This window comes from Aulonocara sp. 'chitande type north' Nkhata Bay, linkage group LG8, assembly GCF_057382095.1.
Source record: "Aulonocara sp. 'chitande type north' Nkhata Bay isolate Kocher_YH1m ecotype deep benthic linkage group LG8, A_spYH_male_GT1.1, whole genome shotgun sequence".
Lineage (NCBI taxonomy): Eukaryota > Metazoa > Chordata > Actinopteri > Cichliformes > Cichlidae > Aulonocara > Aulonocara sp. 'chitande type north' Nkhata Bay.
In genome coordinates this window covers 10,583,000-10,608,347 of record NC_141351.1, presented here as the reverse complement: position 1 = coordinate 10,608,347, position 25,348 = coordinate 10,583,000, and the positions used below count along the sequence as shown (strand labels likewise).

The 25,348-nt window shown below is 40.1% G+C and overlaps 1 protein-coding gene and 1 long non-coding RNA gene across 3 annotated transcripts; one reads left to right on the top strand and one right to left on the bottom strand.

The window, feature by feature from the left end:
* Positions 1 to 4,606: 4,606 nt before the first annotated feature.
* LOC147323224 (carbonic anhydrase 4-like) lies at positions 4,607 to 9,129 on the bottom strand. Of its 2 annotated transcripts, none has more exons than XM_086303480.1 (9): positions 8,891 to 9,129; positions 8,768 to 8,797; positions 8,508 to 8,678; positions 8,168 to 8,316; positions 7,933 to 8,028; positions 7,677 to 7,755; positions 7,494 to 7,581; positions 4,906 to 4,981; positions 4,607 to 4,792 (listed from the first exon to the last, which is right to left on the bottom strand). In XM_086303480.1, exons 1-9 carry the CDS (start codon positions 8,961 to 8,963, stop codon positions 4,607 to 4,609), a joined length of 948 nt encoding a protein of 315 aa, XP_086159606.1. In that variant the 5' UTR covers positions 8,964 to 9,129. The 2 variants fall into 2 exon arrangements, with proteins under 2 accessions (XP_086159606.1, XP_086159608.1); XM_086303482.1 differs by having other exon boundaries at positions 8,768 to 8,795; positions 8,895 to 9,129.
* On the top strand, positions 5,060 to 10,746 carry LOC147323223 (uncharacterized). Its single transcript, XR_015130732.1, has 3 exons — positions 5,060 to 5,723; positions 8,176 to 10,371; positions 10,452 to 10,746. It is a non-coding gene; the product is annotated as an uncharacterized LOC147323223 (long non-coding RNA).
* Positions 10,747 to 25,348: the final 14,602 nt, after the last annotated feature.

Below are 25,348 nucleotides of genomic sequence, written 5' to 3'. Positions count from 1 at the left end.
AAGAGAAACAACATTGCCCAGAAATGAGGTGACCAGTGCAAACCAGAACTGACGCCAGCGTGAAGCTATGAATGGACAGCACACCTGTATTAAACACAGATTAGCAGGTAACTAAAACGACAGCATGTGGTGAAAAATAATTTCTGAAGTCAGACTTTCTTCTTGTAGTGAGTGACAACACTTATTCAAAGATTATTCTCTAAACAGGACTTACCTTTCATGGCACCACTCCTGTGACCTTCTGAGTCAACTTCACTCGTGTAACAAAAACATTTTGAGTAAATTAGTAGACTTTAGCTAATGTAAAGCGATAACATTATAAAACCGAATAATCACTGCTTGACAAACTGATGCTCTACAGACTAACACTGAAGTGTGCAAGTAGAAATATTACAGGTGCTTGATGTCAGAGAAAGAGAAGACTGTGGTTCCATAGAGACTGTTAGTGTCCTGATCCAGCTCATCCTCATAGCAATTCCCTCCTCCTCCTCCAGCTGATCACTTTGTTTTCTATGACTTAAAATATGTAGAACACGTTTTGTTTTTTTTAAATATCTGCATAAAAGTACAACCTTTCTGAAAAAACACAAGCATCTTACCTGAAGGAGATGAGGTTGGTGTAGCAGAGGATCGGGCAGAAGAACGCGAGCAGAAGCTTCCAAATCTCTGTTTTCCTCTTCATATCACCCCACCAGATCTGGAACAGCAGAGACTGGAAGAGCACAGCAACTGAGACCTTGTCCACCACCAGTAGCTGCTTTACTCAACATGAAGGTGGCCTGTGTTATTTTGGAAGCATCATGCTACCTTTCTTTTGTAGGGGCAGGGATAGCTCAGTAGGTAAAGCGGTCGCCCCATGATCGGAAGGTCGGCGGTTCGAATCCACTTAACGGCTACCCTGAGGTACCCCTGAGCAAGGTACCGTCCCTACACACTGCTCCCCGGGCGCCTGCTTAGTGGGCTGCCCACTGCTTCACTGAGTGAATGGGTCAAATGCAGAGAAAAACAAGTAATTTCCCCATGGGGATCAATAAAGTATCCATTATTATTATTATTATTAATACTCATCTGCTATTTGACATGATGACAACAACATGAAGAAAAGATGTGAAAATTGTGATGAGCCTGTTAGCCATCATAAAGGAAAATTCAAAGGGCTCTTTGTGAAAATGGTTATGAAACTAAATAGAAAATAATTATAACATCAATAATAGCTGACAGCTTTAGTTATTGTCTCACCACCAGCCAGGTTCTCAAACTTCTGGCGTTCCTCCCCTTGGACAGGAAGGAACGCTGCTGGTTTGAGCGCAGAGTCAAAGAGGACATTTACGTGAAAAGGGAAAGACCATCTCTGAATCGAGGAGGGGGCCTAAGGGTACATCATTCGCCATCTTACAATGCTGTGATTGCAGCCATTCCCCAACTCTCTGTGAATGGTGCTCATGGCCATTGATCAGTGGTCTTTGATCAGTGGGTTTTGGTCAGTGGTTGTTGATCAATGGTCATGAGAATTTGCAAAATTAAGATTAAGGAACTGACCTCCCAGCCCATTGTTCCTTCAGTGGGCTGGTTTCAGTCATTATGCAAATGTACTGTTTATAAGATTGGGGAAACCTGCAGTCAGCTGAGACTGAAGAAGTCACTTGGATGAGTGACAAAATGTTTCTCCCACAAAACGCTATGTCCAGATGAACAGAATCAACTTTTTGGAGAATAATCTTGCATAGGTGTGGGGTGCCTCAAGATGCTTATACAAGAGATGCAGGAGTGTGACAACAGCATCATACAGTGAAGTGTCACTGTCCATATCGGTCAGCCATGTCTCGGTAAGCGCCATCAGACAAGCCTCCCTGTATTCCTGTAGATGAAGCACATTCCCTTGTAATTCATCCATTTTGTTCCTAAGAGATTGGACATTGGCCAGAAACATAGAAGGCAGAGGAACACGATTCTTCCTCCGAATCCTCACCAAGAATTATATCTGTCCGAGCATTAGAAGAGTCGTACATAGACAAACAGGACCACCGTAATCCAAGTAGTTCCTCGTGTGTATAAGTAATTGTCAGTGAGAGTGAATGACTCCAGGTGAATATCGCCAACAACAATAAAACTAAGGTGTAGAAGATCTCCATTTCGGCAAAAAAAACCTCATAAAAAGTTAAAACCATGGTTAAGAACAGAGTCTCGGTCGTTGTGTCCTTGGGCAAGACACTTCACCCGTTGCCTACTGGTGGTGGTCAGAGGGCCCGGTGGCACCAGTGTCCGGCAGCCTCGCCTCTGTCAATGCCCCCAGGGTGGCTGTGGCTACAATGTAGCTTGCCATCATCAGTGTGTGTAAATGGGTGGATGACTGGATGTGTAAAGCACTTTGGGGTCCTTAGGGACTAGTAAAGCGCTATACAAATACAGGCCATTTACCATATTATCTACTGTTCTTCCACTGATTCTAAGGTCTGTTTCGGGATATCTTATTTGGACTCTCTGACCCAGAGACTTATAGAAAACCATTATCATGTGTATGTAAGCGTGCAGCAGAAAAGGACCCTCAAGCGCTTTATGTCCACTCTTCAATATTTCAGCCCAGTCACCCACTCAGTCTTCGCCAACGAGTTGGCGCTCCGTGACCCTCAAAACACGGAGCGCCAACTTGCTATGAGCAGAATTGCTTTGTGTATAAATGAAATAACTAAAACAGCTTTATTTAATCATTTAAATCTAAAATCAAAAATTTTCAACCCTAACACAGGTCAACTGTAAAAAAGAATACCTTCATGGCTTAACTCCCTCCTTGGTCTGCTCTGATTGTTATCTGCCATTACTTTTGAGGATGAACTCTGTTGTTCTGATGATGCTCGTGCAGATGCCATATTTTTCTATAGGCAGTGCTGTAGTAGCTGAAAGAGCAATACAGACTTTCCAGCTTGCAGTTAGGTAGTCCACAATGTTCAAACCATTCTCAGTGAAAAACCGAACAAACTGGGGCTCGTCACTGATCAGGCCATCTGTCATTGAGTCTTAGAATCTCCGTACTGTTTAATTGGAGGAACGTAAGATGATGTTTTAAGACAGGTATATATTTTTTACGCCAAATATTCCTCTGCAAATCACATTTAAACTGATCTATCTGTCAAAATTGATATAACTGCACATTATTAATTTACTTATTAGTGTTTCTTCCAGTGTAACAACTATGAGAAATCTGTTTGCCTCCTCACCTTGCACGGGATATCGCCATCAAAGAGTTCACTCTTGGCAATGTCTACCCTGTTCACTGTGACTGCTAACTTCAGTTTATCACTATAAGGGTTGGCCTTAACTAATGCACGCGGCTTACTTACTAGAAAAATCACAAACACAACAAAAATTTAAATAAGGATAATAAGTTTATGCTTCTGTTATGCTGTAAAATTATGGTCTATTTATATGTATCTTGCACAAGTGTTTTAAGCAGGACAGTGTCAAAGTCATTTGGACTCTCGTGCTCTCCATGCTAGACTAATCAAACCTCTATTAAATTCTAAAAGCCTGGTGACAGAAGATGGGAAAAAGGAACAGGAATGTTGGACACACACCTGCAAGATGACAGGGACAAGATGTAGGAGACCAAGTACAGATACTTTTTCTAAAAGTTTTTTTTTTCAGTGAAATATGTTTCGCTTAGTTAAAATCAAAATAACTGCAATTCTGACAGAAGTCATTGTGCACACGTATTTCAATGGCCTTCGCCTTTTCTTCAACTTCATTGATGGTTAACCATTACACATTTGATTCAAAAAACAGCCAAATCTTTTAGACGGATTGAGTTTAAACAGGTCTGTTTACTCTTCTTTGTTAGCAAATGGCATGGGTTATGTAAGGTTAATAACAGTGTGAACAAAACATTGGCAGCTTCACAGGTTTTAAACCACCACAGAATAAAACTGGGGACTTTTGTGTTAAAGTTCATTGTTTACGCACTTTTTGTGAACTAGAATAGAAAGCTCTCAAAAGCTCAGACAGCTTGTCCTAGTTAAGTGTAACAAATGCAGATGAGGACTCCACCCATATATGTATCATTTCAAAAGTTCCAGAAACTTCCAAGAATTAAAAAAAGACAATAAAACTGCAGAAACAGTCACAAATAATTTTAGATGTCATTTAATAAGACCAAGAAAGTCACAGTTTTCTTCATGTTCAAGCAACACAGTACAGTATTAAGGGCATAAGCAATGTGTCACCCACATGTAGCTCTGGCAGCTCAACACGGACATGGAACACATCTCAGTTGCTCAGACCATATGGCTTTGCAAAATGAAAACATGTCGATGTCACTGCTTAAAGTAAACGTTGCATACACGAGGTGCATTCATCATACAGACTCAAATCTGACAACAGGCAAAAGCTTTGTCACAGGTAGCCATAATCAAGAGATAGTGTTGAGAGATAAGATCGGAACAGAAGTAGCCTTGAACTTAATAAGTTGTTCTTCATACTTTTCGTGATTATGTCAAACACAAAGAGCTACATTAGAAATCAGTCAGTTTTAGTTAAATGGGAAAAGAACGGGCGCTCTGAGGTGAGGCAACGGGTTGATCGGCAAAGTTCTTGATGACATCCTCTTTCTATTTTAGCTCCAACTCCAGCCCAGTACAAGACTGAGAAGTAGCAGGCTCAGGGAGAAGCAGGTTGTGGAGGCGGAGGCCTTGATGCTCTGAGTCCAGACTTTCTGTGCAGGCTGCAGGCTTCTGTAGACGTTTATCATGATTGGTGATGAACTGTCGTTGAAGTGCAGTGTGGTGCTGAAGAGGTCAATCTGGTCATGAGACATATTTTGTTTCCAGTTAGCTGTATGAACCACTAACGGTGCATCTGTGCTCACAGCAATGACAATTAGGAGACACAAGGAAGAAATGAAATGACACCTACTAGATCTTTACTGACTTTAATTGGTTCCTTAAAAACGGTCCAGACCACCGCCTCCTGACAAGCGGGGGTCGTCAAGCAATGGCGTGTCCAGCGGGGTGGCCTGGGGGGGCACAGGCCACCCCCCAAACCAGACTGGCCACCCCTGGTGCCACCCCAAAGGCAAAACAATAAAATTCAATCAAATATCAAATGTCCGATTATGTTTTCACGGTGACGCTCAGATATCCGAGTGTAAGTGAATGCAGCATCGCTTCTGCGCTATGTGCATCACGTTAGCAAAGGTAGGAGAGCCAAGCACGAAAGACGTCACTGCAGGAAACAATTTTTCGGTGAAAGAAAATGAGGACAGAATAAATGTCCCGGTAAGTAATATCAAGTTTGTTGAGTTTAGTAAACTTCGGTGAAATTAGAATACCAAGGAAAAAAATAACACTTAAAGAATTATTGCAGCTGTGGAATATTTCAGACAGTATGCTACTGAGGGCAGCTAACATAAGAGTTATGAGTTATAAGATAATCTAAGTCGTAACATTGCTGTATGGAGCTGCAGATTTGGTTGCAGGTTAACATAGCTGGACTGGCCATCGGGCATACCGGGCATATCCCCAGTGACTTATTTTTTATTTTTTTTGTAACGGCATGAACAATGAGAGGTGGTGGATTGGCCAGATGCAGGTCGATGTGTAGAAATAACTCCGTTGTTTGGTGGTGGCTATGACGGGGCTTCCACAGAGGCAACAGGTGGATGAGGGAAGGGGAGGCAGGAGGAGAGACCCGAAGCAGCTGCCAGTCCGAGTGTCAAGTGAACTGAACTTCAGGTAAGAAGTTATGACCTGCAGTCTATCTGGGTCAGATATAAACCAAGTTTAGGTGGAGTTTATTTTCATGTTGCTGACTTTTTACTGTCAGTTGCAATAACTCATACTGCGTTCTAGCCAGTTTGACGGAGTTTTTATACAGCTGGGTGGGTGCTATGATGTTACTGATAGTGAACTTTATTTTATTCATAAGGTTAGTAGAGTTGCCAACGGCTCCTTAAAAAAATGGAATGGTCCCTCATTCAGAGAAAATATTACGCGTTTCGTATTGAGCTGAGAAGAGACGCAGTTTGTCCCGGACTTTAGCTAGAATGGAAAAAAGACACAAAGCTGGATTTATTCTGTCTTTATGCTGCACAGCTGCCTCTTCTCTCATTCTCTCCCCCTCCCTCTCCTGTTGCTACTTCAATCATGAAACTGATCAATGATCAGCTGATCGTCTCTCTTGTTTGTTTATCGCCCACTTTGCGCCAGAAAGAGGAAACCAGCAGATATTGCGCTAAACAACAGCAGCACGTTTAAGCTTGATCGGCTGTTGTTAGAATGTATTTAATATTAATTTCTAGTATCAGCTGATGTTTGCTGGAGCCACAGCTGTAAAGCTGCTGGTCATGATGTCTGTTTAGATATGTGGTGAGAGGGAAACATGAAGATGAAACCAGGAGATGTCCTTACTGAATCATCAGAGCTGAACAGGTGATGGAGAAACAGGTTTACCTTTTATTGTGACATGAATGAGTTGAAGTTATGAACTGTTTCTGAGAGACAAATAACACCAGGATCCTTTTTTATGTAGCTGACAGCTGGTAACTGTGCAGGGGCGGGTCTAGCAAAGTTTTGCCAGGGGGCCAGGTAGGGCATTAACAGGGAGAGGTGGGCACAAAGAAATACTTTTCTTTCTTATTCTCATTTAAAATACCTAGTTTTTATTAAATAATTATCTAAATCTTACAACCAAAGTTTTTATCTGACGTAAAATGTGTAGAAATCATACATATACCAACAAGACTGTACATCACTGTCACAACAGCATTTGTTTTCATTCAAAGGCTTTATGGTTTTAATACCTGGTGGGTCGGTCTGTAGTAAAAATGCCCAATTTTTTTGTCCCAGTCCAGCCCTGCAGGTTAATACTGGCAGTGTCACCATGCCAGCTGACTGTATTTTATCATCAGCCAGTGTTGTTCTTTATCAATATTACCAAAGTTTACCATAAGGCAGCATAGAAAGTATTTACTTGCTTTCAGGTTTTATTCAAATGTTAGTCTTTTCATTTGTTTCCCCACTTTTTTCCTGTTTCAAAATCAAACACCAGTTTGTGAGAAGATTATCTTCTTTTTTTAACAGGCAGATAAAGTTTTGCATTGGCATTGGCTAATTTGTCAATTGTTTGTTACAAATGTTCGTATTTTAATTTTCAAAAATGTTTTTGCCCAAAACATATGTGCACTATATGTCAGTAAAAATACTATGCAAATATTGATGTCCTTGAATGCTGAGTAAACACTGACAAAGCACTGATTGTATCTCTTGTACTTTATCAACGCAGTATCTAAAAACTTTGCACCGTAGTGGTTAAAATCTCATTCTAATAAGAGTTAAAAGTGCATTTGGTTATTAGGTTTATAGGATTATTGAATTATGGTTAAGGGTTGGTAGAATTTTTTTTTTAAACATTATCTGCCAATTAAATCTGCCACCCTTCTCCAAATCTGTGCCCCTACCTGGCCCCCCCAACAAAAATTTTCTAGACACGCCACTGTCGTCAAGGATCCAAGGTAGCGGTAATACTTAGTGCGATCCACACCGACAAGCAGGTCGTCCAGGGAAAACCCGGCTGCAATTGAAACGTTCTGGCCTGAGGACAGAAACAAGACTTACATGAAGGAACTACGGGTGACACAATTTAGAGTCAGAAAGAGAAGAGGAGGTTTTCCACCAAAAAAAAGTCACCTTTTTCTGTGATGTTGGGCAAGTAAGAAGCCAAATTGTGCCAGCTATCCGGCTGGCCAGTTGAGTTGCCTGACATTACCTGGAAGAAAAAGAAAGGGGTATTGACGCATTCCCCATAACAGACGAGGAAAGAGACCCCCCCCCCCCCCCCCCCAAAATAAATAAATAAATAAATAAATAAATAAAAAATCGAGTGGGGCCTCAATACTGAACAACACAGTAAGCATTACGTCATCTCGTGCACTGCTTCTCTCACCTCGATAAAGAAACCAAGCGCTGAAAGTCCGGTGGAGTCTTTGACGGCTAGATTTGTATTTCCATTGTAGGATGACTTGCTGTTCACAATATGCAGCTGCGAAAATGAAGTTATACAGACGTTTGCTTGTTTATTTCTGTTGGGTTTTTCTTTTTCTTTTTTGTTTTTTTTTTTACAGATTTAAAATTAATATATTCAAAAATACACCAAAATAACAAGAAAAAAAAATCTGTACCTCCATAGGATAGCGCTTTCCATCCACTGTGTGCTCTGAGCCGGGGACAGAGGAGCCATTACCCCAGTGCAAGTGAAACTGGAGGCTGTCGTATTGCTCGGACAGGTCCCCTCCTGAAATCTTAACTCCGCTCTTAAGGGTCACTTGGACTGAAAGAAGGTGAAAAAACAAAAACACGATAAAGTTACACCTAACCTGCGAGGAGTCAAAGGAAAAATTCAGGCGCAAGGCCAGTGCGTTTAATTGCAGAAAAGATGAGGGCGCTAAAATCTAAGTGAGATACAAAGTTTACAGAAACCCCATGACAACACACTTGTAGCCACAAACTCCCGGTGCTCACCTGTGTCGCCAGTATTTGTCATTGACGTCATTGCGGAGGTGTCGTCATACTTCACAAAAGTGAATTCAGTCAGATTGGCGTTCGGTGTGGCTGATGCTGAGACGATGTCAATGGGTGACTGTCGGGTGCCGTTGCAATACTCCGGGAAAATTGTTGGCCAGGTTGTGTCATCTATAAACAGAAAGGACACGTAAAGTCACCGAGGAGGGGTCACTCGGTGGGCAACATTATAATAGATAATGGAGATATTGGGTACTTACTGCAGGATGGGAGGTGATAACACCAGGCGGGATGAAAAAAAAAAGAAGGGGGTGAAAAAACAGAACATTTAGATTCACATAATTAGAAATTCAGTGTAACAGTAAATTCCTAAATGAAGTACACACCTTTTGATTGGGAGTGAGCGGTGGGTACGAGGACGCACACAGCAAGGGTAACAACTTCAAACCACTTCATCTGAAACGACCAAAAAGCCACATTGTTTGGAATCGCATATATTTAAAAAAAAAATAAATTAAATTAAATCAAAATAATCGGAAAAAAATGTACAACACAGAAAAGAATAATTGGTTAATTAATATAGTATTCCGATTCTGCATGAATGAATGAATTCATTAATTAACAGGTTACTATATGGAGTGACAAATTTACCTTTATATAAACTTTGACGATTAATTTCTAAAAGTTAACCAATTTTATTTGTAGTGCTGCAGTTTGCTGTTAATAGAGAAAAGAATGCAACAAATGCAGGTTTCTGACTGTAGCCTAATTTTTTCTTTTGTCCACTTCACCTGAGCAGCACAGTGTCTTACCTTTGATACACCTGTGCGTCCGTTCAGCCTGTTTTCAGATGCAGCTCACCTCTTTTTATTTCCTCAGTGCATCTTGCAGCTGGCCCGGCTCCACCTCCATGGGACACGTGAGTAGGTCTTTATCTCTCCGCAATAATTTCGCGGAAGTACGAGGGGGTATTATGGCGACTTTAATTTAAAAAAAAAAAAAGAAAGAAAAATCGACCTTTTTAAGAATAAAGTCTACATTTCGAGATTAAAGTCGTAATTCTGTTTTGAGAAAAAAAAAAAAAGTGGAGATGTATGTCGTTATTTCAAGACAAACTGGCGAGTTAGTGAAATCGTATTTCAGAATCGGTTTTCGTAACAAGGAAAGAAATCTTTTTTTTCTTTTAGCACATTAACAAATTGTGGTTGTCATTATAAGGACGTTGAAAAGATAAAGAAAGCTGCATCTTGGTCAGACAAAAAACCCACACAACTTATGGTTATGATGGTTACAGCCTCATGGAATAAAGAGGATGCATGTTTTATAACAAGACGGCTGATCAGTCTCAACAAGGCATTTTGTAAATGGTATATGTCATCCAGGGAAGGACGGATGTTGTTTTACTTTGCTGTGTTTTAATGTGAAGTGTGCTTATTTATTTTTTATATTGCATGTTTTGGTTATATCTTGTGGAGTGTTTTATTTATCCTGCATGTTTTGGTTGCATCTGTCAATTTGTCCTGGAGAGACTCCGCCCTTTTTCCCGTTTTACTAATTTGACACACCTGAGAGGAAAGGGAGTGGTAATTTACAGAGAGTGCTCAGTGACACATAAGACTGTGTGGAGCTTGGCGTTCAGAGGAGGAGGAGGAGGATGATGATGATGATGATGATGATGATGATACAGATACAGATACAGCGCCAGCGCCAGCAAGCAGGGACGCGGAGCGAGCGGTTCGACTGCTGCAGCAACAGGAGGCCAGATTACACGTCTGCGGGAAATTGGAGGCGGCATATATGGGCCGGTGCCGATTGGCGGTTACAAAGAAACGACAGGCAGAGTTGAGAGCTCTGCCCACCCGAGGTAAGTCTTTTGACTTGTCCCCTTTAATGAATGATAGCTGCCTAAAACAGTAGTGACTGCCGCTGCCTTTCTTTCTTTAGCGCACTGGGGCGCAGAACGCGGAGAGGAAGGCGAGGACGCCGCCGGGTTTCCCTTCTGCACCGCTCCACTGGATTTTTAATTCTTTGTGACTTTTATACCGTGGCGGACGCCACTGGACTTTTAATGTTGTTTTTTATTCATTTTTATTGTGTTGTCCCCTGGCCAGGGTTGTTTTCATTCATTTTATATTTTTAACAATTTAAATATAATAAATTATATTTTAACTATACAGTTTTTAATTCGTGTGCTTTCCCTTGGCGGCTCCACTGCTCTGTCCCTTTGGAGGAAGGTTTCCCTCCTTTAAAAAACACTGTGGAAATAAAATCACCTTCGCTCCGTTACATATAGCAAACTTTTTTTCCTCAAAATACTTTCTTGAATTCAATTTCAAAATGATCACAATGATATTTTTTTCTTAATGTGGTGATTTCATTTATTGTTATACTCAAGGAAGAACTGTGCAGTGAACAAGAATCTCCTCTGTCTGTATAGCCCTCAGAGAGCACTAAGATCATCGGGCCAACTGCTCTTAGTGCAACCCAGGGGCGGAGCGTGGGGGTGGCTTACTGGGCTTAAGCCCGGGTTATTTTGTCAGAAGCCCGGGGTCTTTTGGAGTGTAATTTTTCATAGTTAGATGCCTGGCTGACAACTGTATAAAACAAAAAGTACACACAATATTCGAAGCACATAGTGCACACTGTGGGAATTTACGACTGTGCGTGAATCCCCCCTGATATTGGTATGATTCGAGCTCAGACACTAAGCAACTGAGCGAGGGGGCGGGACAGCTGCTGCCAGCAGTGAGTGCGCTGTTGGAGAAACGGAACCAGCCATACTAAGGAGAGCTTAAGTTTGACCAGGTACCAAAGAAAATCATTCGTACTGTACAAATAATGTAAATATGACGGTGAATCACGAAAGATTGATATCAAACTGATCACTTGACCAATATTACGTTACTTGCTCTTCGAGTGAATCAACAAATGGCGAAATGAAAAGCCGAACAAATGCTGTTTCTTTAGAGAGTCTTAGCTTACGTGTGTTTATTTCATATTTTCAGTTCTTACCCTCCCCGACTAAATCGGTTTCAGTTATGCACTGAAATATAAGAATGGACATTAGAGGGTTCTTTCAAAGAAACTCAGGTAAATGTTATTTTATATATATTATGCTTTGTATGTTGTTCAGTATATTTCTATGCAAAACAAGAGGGATTTCAGTACACAGCAGGATGTTCACATTTGTAACCAGATATTTACATACACTTTAGGGAGAAAACATAAAACATTTTTACTGTACAACATCAATTTAGAGTAAACTTTTGTTTTAGATAAATATTGAAATATATTTTGAATTAGTTAAATGTCAGAATAAAGAGAGACAGAACTGTCTATTTATTATCACTTTCATCATATTAAGGAGTACATATACACTAAGTTTATTGTTAATTAATAAGAAAACTCCAGACGATTCCATTCTGAGCTGAAGAAGCTTCTGATAGGTTAGTAGAGTCCATGTGAGTAAGTTGGTGGCACACCTGTGGATGCATATAAGGCAAAACACAGAGCCTGTTTCTGTGACATGGGAAAATCAAGAGATATCAACCAAAACACCAGGAAAAGAACTGTGGAGCTCCATAAGTGTGGCTCAGTTTGAATACAATTTGGTGCCATTTGCTATTAAGAAATACAGATAGTTTCTCTCTTTACTCTTAAAGTTAACAAATATGTTTTTATATTTATCAATCTAAAAAAATAAACATTTTGTCTGATTTGATGTTACAATTAAAGTGTTTTTATATGAAGAGTAAATATCTGGTTTCAACTGTATATTTGATGATTGTCAGCACAAAGAGGGAGAGAGAGGAGAACGAGGACAGAACAGAGAGGGAACAAGAGCAGGTGAGACACACATGTTAGCCAAATGGTCGTTTACCAAAAGTATCACCGTATCATAGGTACTCATGTATCTCGTACCTAGTGTTTCTTTTTAGGTTTGTTATTTTTCAAATTCTGTATTTATTAAGTTCTGCAGGCTTGTTTGCACAACAAGGCTAAATAATTATATAAACTTTTCTCAATCTAAATATTGTACTTTGGTAGAATTAAAAAAACAAGTGTAGTGCAGGTCTATGATGATTTTTAGTGCTATCATCTAGTTCTGATTGTGGTTCTGTCTTGGTTAAGTCCTCAGTAGTCCTGATTTTGAACTGTTGTAGTCCTGTCTGGGTCTGGTTGATTTGGGGTTTAGTCCCTGTGTCTTGATACAGCCCTGACCTTGTTCTGCCTCGCTGCTTAATTAAAAAACTAGTTTAAGGTGTCCTGCACATGTGATATATATTTTTCCCTATATGAAGTCATTCTTTTTTGAACAAAACTCAAAACAGAGCCTATTAATCTTTCAGTCATTTCTACACCACCCCCCCAAAAAAAAAAAAAAAAAAAAAAAAAGAAAAATCCCACATGCATACTACCCTTTGGGCTAAGCCCCGGGTGTTTCAAATGTCTGGCTCCGCCTCTGCCTGCACCCCTGGCTAACAAACATGCCTGTACTCGTGACCTGAGGAATCGTCTGCAAAGTGTTTCAGTAAAGCCCACTAGCTGCCTGCTGGGTTCTCCACATGTGATGGTTCAAAGCCCTGGCTATCACATGTGACACTGTTTCGAAGGTCTGGGGCCACTCTCTGTCAATGCTGTTGTAGTGGCGGCACTCGGTCTCTATTTCACTCTTCTGTACCACCTTTAGGAGTCAGTCCGGCAACATGCATTTGAAACGCGAGCAAGTCCAGGTACTTTTCTTGCAAAAAAGATGTTTATTGAAACTTTTAATTTACATGGCAAGACTTGGTCAAAAAACTGTGTTGCTTCCAGCTTATCCGACTCCCCAACTACGCAATTTCAGTGTGCCGGAAGCCCAAAATACTAAAAAGCGCATTAGAATGTCACACTTCTATATTCTATACCTTTAACAAAACAGTATTTTGAAATTAACTAGAAATTATATTCTTAACATCAAACATGTATATTTCTCCTCTAATCGTTTTACCAGTACCAATAAAATTAACCTTTAATTGGCTCTTACAGTTGTGAACCCACTGAGATGGGGTTGGCAGCTTCCGCAGGAAATGCCCAACCGTTGCTATGGGGTTTTGTAGGTGGAGAGCCTACAATTTGGTGATGCAACGGTTACGGACTTGATTGTTTTGGTTATCATAATCATTTGACAAACCACAGGTTTGTATTTATGGGAGGGGGTGTTACGGCCCTAGCAGGGCCTCCTCCTGAAGGTGCCTGTGTGGGCGTGTCCTACAATCTCTTCTGCCTGAGGTGCCACCTTTCTCTTTTACACAGCTGATTTACATCAGTAATCAAAGGGATTTAAGCCCAGAGAAAGGTGAGCTCTGGGCTAGAGTGCCATGTGAATGGTTGCAGCTAGTGAGCTGTGTGTGTTCTGCTCCTACTTGGTGGAGAGGAGTGTGTTTGGCAATTTATCCTTCTCTGGCTTACTTCTCAGTTTAATTGACCAATGTTTGAGTTTTGTTCTGTTTCTTTAAATGGTGATAGTGGCTTGTCCGTCTCTTTTAGTTAATATTAATAGAAACTTTAATAACAATCTTTAATTTAATCATTTTGCCTCTTTCTCCTTTTTCTGACCCGGACACATTTTGTTGCTTCCCCCTCATCGCCGAGACCCCTTTTAGGGGAACATAACAGATACTTCAAAAAATGCTCCAACACACCGAGGCTCTAAGGAAGGATACAAAAACAATTTCTCTGAGATGTTAAATCTGTCTTTTCATAATGCTTTTTTTCTCTAATGCCTCCAGGGGATTTTCAACCAATTGTTTTCTTCACTGTTATCAATTTTACTTTTTGGTTTTTTCCTCTAACTCCATTAGCAGTCTCAGATGGAAATTTCCACCCTGTGGGAACACAAATTTGTTACTCAAACATCTTGTAATTTGATCAACCTATCACGCCTCTTAAAAGAGTGTGTCCATAGGTTACTATTTCAGCCCAGAGCTCTGCGAGCTATGGGAATTAGTCACAGCCACTCTTATTTTCTTATTTTATGTTCAGATACACAGTGTACTAAGAAACTTGGTTATGTACAGTCAAAATTCCAATTCAAACTACTTTAATGGAAAATGGACTGTTTTTTATATGGCACGTTTTTATTATACCTTTGAGTACTCTCCTGAAGCACTCGAGGCACTTTATACAACTTGTTCCAGTCACACCTGCTTATGTAAGCACTTTTTTCTATGTGCTTACATAAGGGTACATAATGGGGTTTTTTTTTTGTGTGTTTTTTTACACATACTCCCTGGTTTTGTCTGTTTAATTAGTGTCAGCTGTGTTTTGCTTCTGGTTCTCATGTGATTCACAGTGGACATAGATGGAAAGAGGAGTAAAAAAAAGCCATCTGTCACAGTCTGACTGAAGCAGACTGTATGTGTTTGCAAAAGAGGACTCAAACGCAGACCAAATACTGAACATGACGTGGATTTAACAAAAAACAAGCCGTTTATTAAGGCTAGGAAACAAGGTACAAACAAAGGGCATGGGTGAAACTAAACAATAACCTAAACTGGGTGAACTGACATGGATACCTGAAGTTGTGACATGGATGAGCAGGCCACCTGACGAGGAATGACTGAAAACACATGGACTAAATACACACAGGAGGATAATGAGGGAAATGGAAACACATGGGGAAACACAAGGGGAGAGTAAAACTAAAAACATTGAACATAGGAACACAGGACCCCATCAAAATAAAACAGGAACAAAACCACAAAAACAAAATGTCCATCAAATGCACAGGAGTGCAGGGAACAGTTCATAACTTCTCAGGGGGCCGACCCGGAGGGTGACGGTCCAGAAATCCACAGTTCATGAGATCAGGGGGCTGGCCCGGAGGCCAACGGCACAGGAGTTCAGGATCAAACAGTTCAGGGGGCCGGCCACGTGGAAAGTGGTGGCAGTGACTGAGCGGGTCTGGGGGCCGACCATGCGGACGGCAGCGACGGCGTGGCAACAGGTCCAGGGGCCACCCACAACGGCCATGACGCCTAGTCAGTGGCCTGGAAAGCGGCCGGTGATGTTGAGGAGATGACGTGGAAAAGACAGCCGTGCTAGGCGTGGACGAGGTGGTGCCGTGGCAACCGCAGGACCAGGCGAGGCAGGACCAGGCGACGGCGTGGGAGCTGCAGGTGGTGAAGCAGGTGGTGGAGCTGCAGGTGGTGGCTGAACGAACTCACCAGAGCCGTTAGCGGAGATGGAGAGATGCTGGGTGGGTGCTCCAGAACCCCCAGCTGACGTGGCATGAGGCTGGACGGGCTCCTCGGGCCCTCCAGCTGACGTAGTATGAGGCTGGATGGGCTCTCCAGGCCCCCCAGCTGACATGGCATGAGGCTGGATGAGCTCCTCGGGCCCCCCAGCTGACGTGGCATGAGGCTGGATGGACAGTTGTAAAAAAGGAACTCTTCTTGGAACCGGACTGTAATTTATCATTTCAGTCCAGTTGTTTTCCAAAAAAAATGAAAATTGCGAAAGTAATACCACTATATAAAAGTAATGACAAACACAGTTTTACCAATTATAGGCCTATTTCTCTACTGCCTCAATTCTCAAAAATTCTAGAAAAACTTTTTAATTCAAGATTAGAAAAATTCCTTGAAAAACATCAAATAATAAATGTTGGTCAGTATGGTTTCAGAACGCAAAGAACCACTTCAATGGCGATAATTGAGGCAGTAGAAGAAATTACTGATACACTGGATAAAAATAAATATGCAGTTGGTATTTTTGTTGACCTCAAAAAGGCCTTCGACACAATCAATCACTCAATTTTACTGGATAAATTGGAAAGATATGGTATTCGAGGGAAAGCTGGTAACTGGTTAAAAAGTTACCTAACAGGTCGGGAACAATATGTTAGCATAGGGCATTACCATTCAGAGAAACTTGGTATTACATGTGGTGTTCCCCAAGGGTCAGTGTTGGGACCAAAACTTTTCAATGTATACATAAATGATATTTTTGATGTTTCTCAAGTACTTAAACTCATACTGTTCGCAGATGACACCAACATATTTTTCAGTAGCGATGATTATACTGATCTTGTAATGACTGTAAACAGGGAGCTAAAATTAATAAAAAAATGGATGGACATAAATAAATTATCATTAAATATAAATAAAACTAAAGCAATGTTTTTTGGTAATTTAAAATATAATATAGAATTACCAATTATCATTGAAGGTGTACCAATTGATAATATGAGTGAAAACAAATTTTTGGGAGTTATAATTGATAACAAAATTTCATGGAAACCCCACGTCAGACACATAAAAACCAAAATTTCTAGAAGCCTCGCAGTTTTGAACAAAGTGAAACAATTCCTTGATAAAGATGCACTTCGTACTCTGTACTGTACCCTGGTTCTTCCATATCTTACATATTGTGTGGAAGTGTGGGGAAATACATATAAAAATACAACTAATCCATTAGTCACAGTACAGAAACGAGCACTGCGTATTATTCACAAGGCTGGTTATCTAGATCATACTCACAAATTCTTTCTTCAGGCAAAGTTACTTAAATTCCAGGATCTGGTTAATTACAATACATCCATAATTTTGTATAAAGCTTTTACTAAACTTTTACCGGCAAATTTACAAACTAGATTTGAAATTCGAGAAAAGGTTTATAATGTGAGAGGCTTTGGAGAATTCAAATTACCCAGAACTCGAACAACCCGTAAAGGCTTTTGTGTGTCTGTATGTGGTGTGAAAATCTGGAACAGTCTGAGTTTACAATTGAAACAATGCAAAAATATTCATAGATTTAAATTTCTCTACAAACAGTTGGTCTGGTCACAGTATACTCAATGATGGGTTTTAGTGTGCTCTGTAATGTCTGTCCTCTTACCATTGCTGGTATGGATTCCAAAATAAAAAAAATAAAATAAAGTGTGCGTATGTATGTACATATATGTACTTGTGTGTGTAGATATATATGTATGTATATGTATGTGTGTTTGTTACTTGTAGTTATTACTGCCTGTTACCTGTGGTAATGCAATTTATAATTTATATATTCTGTATTCAGTTATGAAGGCTCTAATTGTTGGTTGCGAGCTGCCGCTTAGATGCTTGTATCTGCCCGGGGCTGTTGATGGGTCTGTATGCAATGATGGGCGTAGCTGCGGGAAGTTTATTGTTTTTTTTTGTTGATGAGTGAGTATAGGGGTGGGATTTAATAAGTTTTCTTCGTCCCACTCCTTTTTCAGGCAAGTTTTGTTTTTTGTTTTGTGTATTTTATGTTCAATATAGGTATTTGTTGTGCCTGAAAATGAATAAATAAATGAAATGAATGAATGAAAGACCTGACGAAAGAGCTGAACGTCAGTGTGAACTGCTGGACTTCCTCACCGGGGGGGGTCTAGTCTACCCTCTTCCTGACCAAGGATGTTTGACCCTTTGATCAGCAACACACACACACACACACACACACAGGCAAGGTACTCTTTGTTTGTATGTAGACGTCGTATGTTAATGAACCTATGCATATTCATGTAACCTCAATAAAAGGACAGTGTTACGGGAGGACGGACGAGAGCAACTGGGGTCAAGTGGAGGAACGGCACTCTGTCCGGTCTCTCCCGTGCACGAGTAACATGAAGAACTTTGCCTATTTGTGTCTTGCTTAGCAGTGTAATTATATTGTCTTCAACGTTCCAGCGGATGGGTTCAAGCTACAAACCTATCAGTCAGCATTGCAGCCAACACTGTTTTACCTCCATGTAATGCTCCTTACTGCTTCTGTGATGTCTACAAACCAATAACCTGCTTCTTGCTTCCCCACTGCTCCAGATACTGGCTTTGTGCATGCCTTTGTCATAAAGTGAAAACTGACCCTAGAGTCAAACCTGCCCGTCAGAAGTTGTGACGTCTCCCATTTGCTATGAGGGCTTCAGTTTTGACAGAACTGAATCATTTACTCAAAGCTGGTGTCACTGAACAAATTGATGCATCACAATGGGCATCCCCAATCGTTGTGACTGGACAGAAAGCTGGTGTAATAAAGATATGTACAGACCTCTGTGACCTGCCTGTTTAACTTGCCCTGAACAGGTTGCCTTGCGAACACAAATACAAAGTGGCTAGCCTGCCGGAATGAAATCACTTATGTCACATTTGCACCCAGAGATGGGCAGTAACGCGTAACGCGTTACTGTAATCTGATTACTTTTTTCAGGTAACGAGTAAAGTAAAGGATTACTATTGCAAAAATGGTAATTAGATTACCGTTACTTTACCGTAGGAACGCCGCATTACTGCATTACTAAAACCATGATTTTTTTGCGAGAATGTCTCATGACAGTGACATAAGCGAGTCCGACATTCGTGACAACAGCTGTGTGCAGATCAACAATGGATCATATATCAAGTGCGGGAGAGAGTATGAGCATGCAGCGTGCCTGTATTGTCTTAATTATATTTTCGTGAAAGCCAAATCTATACAAGACTCGGTAAAGAAAGTTCCAATTAACTGAATCGAATGCTTTTTCTGCATCGATACTGATTACCATTGCTTCTATTTTATTCTTTTGAATATGATTAATAATTTGTAATGTCCGTCGTACATTATCTTGTATTTGGCGCTCTCGAATAAAACCTGTTTGATCATTATGAATTAAATTAGGTAAGAACTTTTCTAATCGTCTAGCCATGATAAATGTAAACAGCTTGTAATCTGTATTAAGAACAGATATTGGTCTATATGACGCACATTCTAATTTATCGTTGTTTTCTTTTGGGATGGCAGAGATAATTGCTTCTTTCCAGCTAGAAGGTACTTGAGCCTTCTTTAGGACCCAATTCATTGTTAGAAGCATCACTGGTATTAATTCTTCTTTTAGCTCCTTGTACCATTCTGCCGTATATCCATCTGATCCTGGAGATATATTTATTTTAACTTTACTTATTGCTATTCTTAGTTCCTTTTCTGTTATATCTTCAATCAAAGTTTTATTCTGTTCTTCATTCAGTACTGGTAAATCAAGAGAATCTAAAAAACTGTTAATTTCAACTATACTACTCTCTGTATTATTAGCATAAAGAGTCTTATAAAATGTTTCAAATGCACTCTGAACTTCTATTGGTTTATTTTTTATTAGTTTTGTCACTGGATGTTTAATTTTGTGAACTGTATTATCTGCTATTTTCTTTTTTAGTTTCCAGGCTAATACATTCATTGCTTTTGATCCTCCCTCATAATACCTTTGTTTAAGAAACATTAATTTTTTTTTTATTTCATATGTGGTCAAATCATTTATTTCATTTCTTGTTTTCTTCATTTCCTCCAATATATCCTGAGATGTTTTTCTTTTATGCCTTTTCTCTAATTCTTCTAACTTATTTTGTAGCTCTTCTAATTTCTTATTTCTCATCTTTTTCTTGTAAGAGGATATTGCTATCATTTTCCCTCTCAGGACAGCTTTTAAGGCATCCCACAGAATAGGAGGAGACACCTCACCATTGTCATTAGTTTCCAGTGTTGGGACTAACGCGTTATTAAGTAACGCGTTACAGTAACTACGTTATTATTGTGGTAACGAGCACGGTAACTAGTTACTATGCCAAAACCGGGAACGCGTTACTCGTTACTGGGATTTAAATAGGCTCGTTATTCGTTACTTCATGTGGTGGCTATCGCGGAGCTTCCACAGATTCAGTAACATTAGCAAGTGGTGGAGGCCAGCAGGTGGATGAAGGAAAAGGGAGGCAAGAGGAGAGACCCGAAGCGGCCGCTGGTCCGAGAGTGTCAGGTGAACTGAACTTCAGGTAAGAAGTTATAACCTGCAGTCTCTCTGGGTCAGATATGAACCAAGTTTAGGTGGAGTTTATTTTCGTTATGCTGACTTTTTCGTACTGCGTGCTAGCTAGCATGACGGAGTTCCTATACAGCTGGGTGGGTGCTATGTTACTGATGTTGAACTTTATTTTGTTCATAAGGTTAATTATTAGAGTTGCCAACCATCCCGTAAAAAACGGAATCGTCTCTATTCAGAGAAAATATTAGGCGTTTCGTATTGAGGTGAAAAGGAACACAGTTTGTCCCGGACTTCAGCTACAATGGAAAAGACACAAAGCTGGAGTTATTCTGTGTTTACGCTGCACAGCTGTTTCTTCTTCTCTCATCCTCTCACCCTCCCTCTCCTGTTTCTACTTCAATCATGAAACTGATCAATGATCAGCTGATCGGCTTTTCTCTCTTGTTTGTTTATCGCCCACTTTGCGCTGGTCATGATATCGGTTTGGTTATGTAATGAGAGGGAAACATGAAGATGAAACCAGAGCTGTGATGGAGAAACAGGTTTACCTTTTAGTTAACATGAATGAGTTGAAGAGAAGTTATGAACTGTTTCTGAGAGATAAATAACACCAGGATCCTTTTCTAAGTAGCTAACAGCTGGTAACTGTGTAGGGGCGGGTCTAGCAAAGTGTTGCCAGGGGTCCATGTAGGGCATTAAAAGGGAAAGGGGGGCACAAAGAAATACTTTCTTATTCTCATTTAAAATGTCTCACTTTTAAAAAAATAATTATCTGAGTCTTACAACAAACAATTGATAGATTGATACATATATACCATCAGAACAGTGTACATCACTGTCACAACAGAGTTTATTTTCATTCAAAGGCTTTATGATTTTTCCTATAATGGTGGGCCAGTGTCTAGTCAAAATGCCCGGGACGATTTTTTTGTCCCAGTCCAGCCCTGTATGCAGCTTATCTGCAGTCTGGTGTTACCTACATCTTCCTATTCAGAAGGCAGAATTTCCGAGTTCTGAGTACAATCGACAGCACCACGACTGCAGTTTTTGTGTTGGATGTAAAAAGCAGGCTAGGATAGAATCAGGCGTGGGATTTCTCTCGTGGAAATGTGCACATTATTTTTTCCTTTCAATTGGTAGGTGGCACAGTGCACTGTGGCAAGTAAGCAAGCTAGAAGACTGGCAATCTTGCTGGGTATCCAGTTACGGAAGCAACACATTAACAAGAGAATTCTGAGTAAAACCAAAGTTACTTTCCCTAGTAACTAGTTACTCTGAAAGTAACGAGTAACTTGAAGTAACTGAGTTACTTTTGATAGAAGTAACTAGTAATGTAACTAAGTTACTAATTTAAAGTAACTTACCCAACACTGTTAGTTTCCATATAGAAGTGAACAAGGCTGGACTGGGACCAGAGGCGGAGCCAGACATTTGAAACACCCGGGGCTTAGCCCAAAGGGTAGTATGCAAATGTAAAGAGAGAAACTATCTGTATTTCTTAATAGCAAATGGCACCAAATTGTATTCAAACTGAGCCACACTTATGGAGCTCCACAGTTCTTTTCCTGGTGTTTTGGTTGATATCTCTTGATTTTCCCATGTCACAGAAACAGGCTCTGTGTTTTGCCTTATATGCATCCACAGCTGTGCCACCAATTTACTCACATGGACTCTACTAACCTATCAGAAGCTTCTTCAGCTCAGAATGGAATCGTCTGGAGTTTTCTTATTAATTAACAATAAACTTAGTGTATATGTACTCCTTAATATGATGAAAGTGATAATAAATAGACAGTTCTGTCTCTCTTTATTCTGACATTTAACTAATTCAAAATATATTTCAATATTTATCTAAAACAAAAGTTTACTCTAAATTGATGTTGTACAGTAAAAATGTTTTATGTTTTCTCCCTAAAGTGTATGTAAATATCTGGTTACAAATGTGAACATCCTGCTGTGTACTGAAATCCCTCTTGTTTTGCATAGAAATATACTGAACAACATACAAAGCATAATATATAAAATAACATTTACCTGAGTTTTTTCTTTGAAAGAACCCTCTAATGTCCATTCTTATATTTCAGTGCATAACTGAAACCGATTTAGTCGGGGAGGGTAAGAACTGAAAATATGAAATAAACACACGTAAGCTAAGACTCTCTAAAGAAACAGCATTTGTTCGGCTTTTCATTTCGCCATTTGTTGATTCACTCGAAGAGCAAGTAACGTAATATTGGTCAAGTGATCAGTTTGATATCAATCTTTCGTGATGCACCGTCATATTTACATTATTTGTACAGTACGAATGATTTTCTTTGGTACCTGGTCAAACTTAAGCTCTCCTTAGTATGGCTGGTTCCGTTTCTCCAACAGCGCACTCACTGCTGGCAGCAGCTGTCCCGCCCCCTCGCTCAGTTGCTTAGTGTCTGAGCTCGAATCATACCAATATCAGGGGGGATTCACGCACAGTCGTAAATTCCCACAGTGTGCACTATGTGCTTCGAATATTGTGTGTACTTTTTGTTTTATACAGTTGTCAGCCAGGCATCTAACTATGAAAAATTACACTCCAAAAGACCCCGGGCTTCTGACAAAATAACCCGGGCTTAAGCCCAGTAAGCCACCCCCACGCTCCGCCCCTGACTGGGACAAAAAATCGGCCCGGGGATTTTGACTAGAGACCGGCCCACCAGGATAAAGATTGAAAATGTGACGTCATTCAGGGGTAAAACCGCAAAGGATTCTGGGAACTTGTGGCAAGAGGTACTAGCGCACGCAGGCTTTCAATTGAACTCAGTTACACAGCGATAAAAGAAACACAAAAAATGGCAAGAAGCTGTTGTATTATTAACTGCAACAGCCGGTCGCATGACAGCCACGGGAAGCCGATCGTTTTTTTTTTTTATCGGATTACGTCGTTGAAGAGAAATGTTTTAAGCCATGTTTCCGAAGTAAGAGCCGACGGATGGTCTGGATATACCAAATATAACGTCCCAGAACCCTCCAGCTCACATGTTAGTCTGCTCCAAGCATTCCCACAAAGGTCAGAGTTTTTTAGTCGTTAATACGTCATTTTTCTTAACATAATTGGTGATATAGGTTACAAGCAAGTCTGGCGCTGAACAGAAATTGTCGCGCTATGCTCCTTTGTTTATTGTGCATAAATAGTAAATTGTCCTGACACAATATTGCGTTTCACTTCTGTTATTGCCATGGTACATTGACAAAAACATATACTTTTATTCACAGGGTAAAACAGTTGTTTTGTATCACTAATTGTCCAGTGCGATTACAACATACAATATTATTGTCATTGCTACATTTCTGTAATGCTACCAGAAATTATTTCCACTACTAATTAATTACCGTTGAGTTCAAAGGTTATATTAATAAACGGTTAACGAATGTGTATTTATGACGACGATTTGTGAGACTGGTAAACTTACCTGTGTGAATATGTGTGTGAATGGGTGGATGACTGAATGTAGTGTAAAGCGCTTTGGGGTCCTATGGACTAGAAAAGCGCTATACAAATGCAGGCCATTTACCATTTACCATTTACCTTTGTTCATACGATGGTCTTTCGTTCTACACGGTGCATTTCAAGGTCCTGTACCCATCCGTTGGTAAACTGTACCTGGGCTTGTTGCAGTGACCTGAAGTTACTAAACTTCATGAGTGTATGCACTCACTCCAAGAACCGTGTATTTATAAATATGAGCGTGGTGAAAGTTGGGCAGCACGCTAACGTCTTTTGTCCCTCTGTGTGCTCGTAAGGGTCTGACCCTTTCACACCTTTGATTTTTTCCTCGTATCTTTTCTTTGTCTTTTCGTCGAGTCTGTCTTTGTACGGACCGGCATTGTTCTCCTTTTGTTTTGTACATTCCTTTTTTGTGCGGCAAAGAAAAAACAAGAAGGTATTGGAACCGGAGAATGAACGTTTTGTGGTGCTGCAAATGCTTGCATTTGATGCGGTACTTGGATTGTTTTGCCACGAGTTCCCGGCATGCAATGCGCGAAAATCACGTGATTGCTAAACAAGGGGGCGGGTGCATTCGGCCTCCTCGGCTGTAATTGGTCCAGCCCAGAGTCGATCATGACCAATTGGTCAATCCAACACCTTTCATTATATATACCCTTCCTAAAAATAAATAAATAAATCCATCGGCCCACAAAAACAAAAAATCGCCAGCGGCCCACTGGGCAAATGCCCGGTATGCTCGATGGCCAGTCCAGCTATGGAAGTGAATCTCTTTCTTAATTTGTTCTTTGAAGTGAGGATCATTCAGTAAGCTTGAATTTAATTTCCAATTATTGAGTTTTGGTTGCAGGTTTAAATCAACAGACAGGTATACTGGTGCATGATCGCTTAAGTCTATTGCTCCAATTTCACAAGTGTTTATTTTATCTTTATTTTTCCCAAAAGTTATGAAATAATCTATTCTTGTGTATAACAAGTGCGGTGAGGAAAAATAAATATAATCCCTTTGGTAGGGATGCAAGTCTCTCCATATATCAATTAGTCCCACCTCCTTCATCAATGTATTTATATTCTTAATTAATGTTTTAGTATTCTGTACTTTTCTATTGGAGATATCTAGCTTTGGTTGTAGATGTATATTTAAATCTCCTCCGCAAATTAGAAAACCTACTGTCTCTGTTACCATCATATCTCTTAAAGAAATAAATATCGCTTCCAGGGGGTGCATATATATTTAACAACGTGACTGGGTTCCCCTCAATGTTTCCCCTTACCAAAATACAACGTCCCTCTTTATCACTTATCTCGGATATTTTTTCAAAGAGTAATTTGCTTGATATCAGGATAGCCACTCCTCTCCTTCGTCCAGTTTTATAGGAAGAGGAGAAAACTGTTGTATAACCCATTCTTTTCAGTTTTTCATGCTCCTTACAGTCTAGATGGGTTTCCTGTAGATACACTATTTGTACTTGTTCTTTCTTCATTTTTGTTAAAATTTTATTACGTTTAATTGGATTCGACAGGCCATTTACATTATATGATATGATTTTTACCTTGTCTTTGAGCATACCC